The sequence below is a fragment of the Arachis ipaensis genome, chromosome B02 (genome assembly GCF_000816755.2).
Source record: "Arachis ipaensis cultivar K30076 chromosome B02, Araip1.1, whole genome shotgun sequence".
NCBI lineage: Eukaryota > Viridiplantae > Streptophyta > Magnoliopsida > Fabales > Fabaceae > Arachis > Arachis ipaensis.
The window spans coordinates 62292144-62293159 of NC_029786.2; the positions used below are offsets into that span (position 1 = coordinate 62292144).

Genomic DNA, 1016 nt, shown 5'->3' on the forward strand with positions numbered 1-1016 from the left:
TAACATAAAAAAAATCTTTTTTTTTTTAAATTATCCAAACAAACTTTTAACCACAGTCAAATAAACACTTACCCTTTTATCTATTATTTGTTCATAAACTTTTTTCATTATGATTGCAGACTGTTGTCCTCAAAGTTGGAATGTCGTGCCAAGGTTGTGTTGGGGCGGTGAATAGGGTTTTAGGGAAAATGGAAGGTATGTTTCACTCCACACTCTAATTCACTTAAAAATTTTTATTTTGAATATGTTTCAGAGTTTAAGTGTTTTCAAAAACATATGTAAGTTAACTCATTTTAATATCTACAAATATTATATATATACAAAAAATTAATCATTATATATTTCTATATAAATTCATAGGGAGATTAACTTTTGTAGTGTCATTGATAGGCTTCATTAGTTGATCACTATTTTCTTGCATCTTCGTTTGTAAGCTGCAGTTTTGATGTTTCCGCCTCCTGTTAAACTCGTATGTTAATGCAAGAGTCCGCGTTTTAGTCATGATTTTGTGTTGCGTATCATGAAAAAGCTTTGTAGGACTATGGATTGATTATCTGAGAATATTACTTTGTAATATTTGCCATATTTTAGGTATATGCATAGTTACAAGTCCCTCACTCCCTTGTGTCACATTTTGAACAAATATGTGAACCTGTTCATTCAATTTTGAATGGTTTCCAAAGCCTCTTGGTTTGAGTAACATCACTAATATGGCTTTGGCTTGTTTAAGTATTTTTTTTTTTTCAAAACAAGAGTAGGTATTTAGATATAACAAATAAAAAATTACTTAGATTAAAGGTCGTATATTTTAGGTATTACAAGTCCCTCACTCCCTTGTGTCACATTTTGAACAAATATGTGAACCTGTTCATTCAATTTTGAATGGTTTCCAAAGCCTCTTGGTTTGAGTAACATCACTAATATGGCTTTGGCTTGTTTAAGTATTTTAAGTATTTTAAAACAAGAGTAGGTATTTAGATATAACAAATAAAAAATTACTTAGATTAAAGGTCGTA

General features: G+C 29.5%; 1 protein-coding gene across 1 annotated transcript in view; it reads left to right on the top strand.

Moving 5' to 3' along the window:
* The window catches only part of LOC107625356 (copper transport protein ATX1), a 6463-nt gene that overhangs the window by 3102 nt on the left and 2345 nt on the right, over positions 1 to 1016 (top strand). The window contains exon 2 of the mRNA XM_016327970.2: positions 120 to 195. Within this exon, the coding sequence (XP_016183456.1) occupies positions 120 to 195 (76 nt within the window). The remainder of the gene's footprint in view (positions 1 to 119; positions 196 to 1016) is intronic.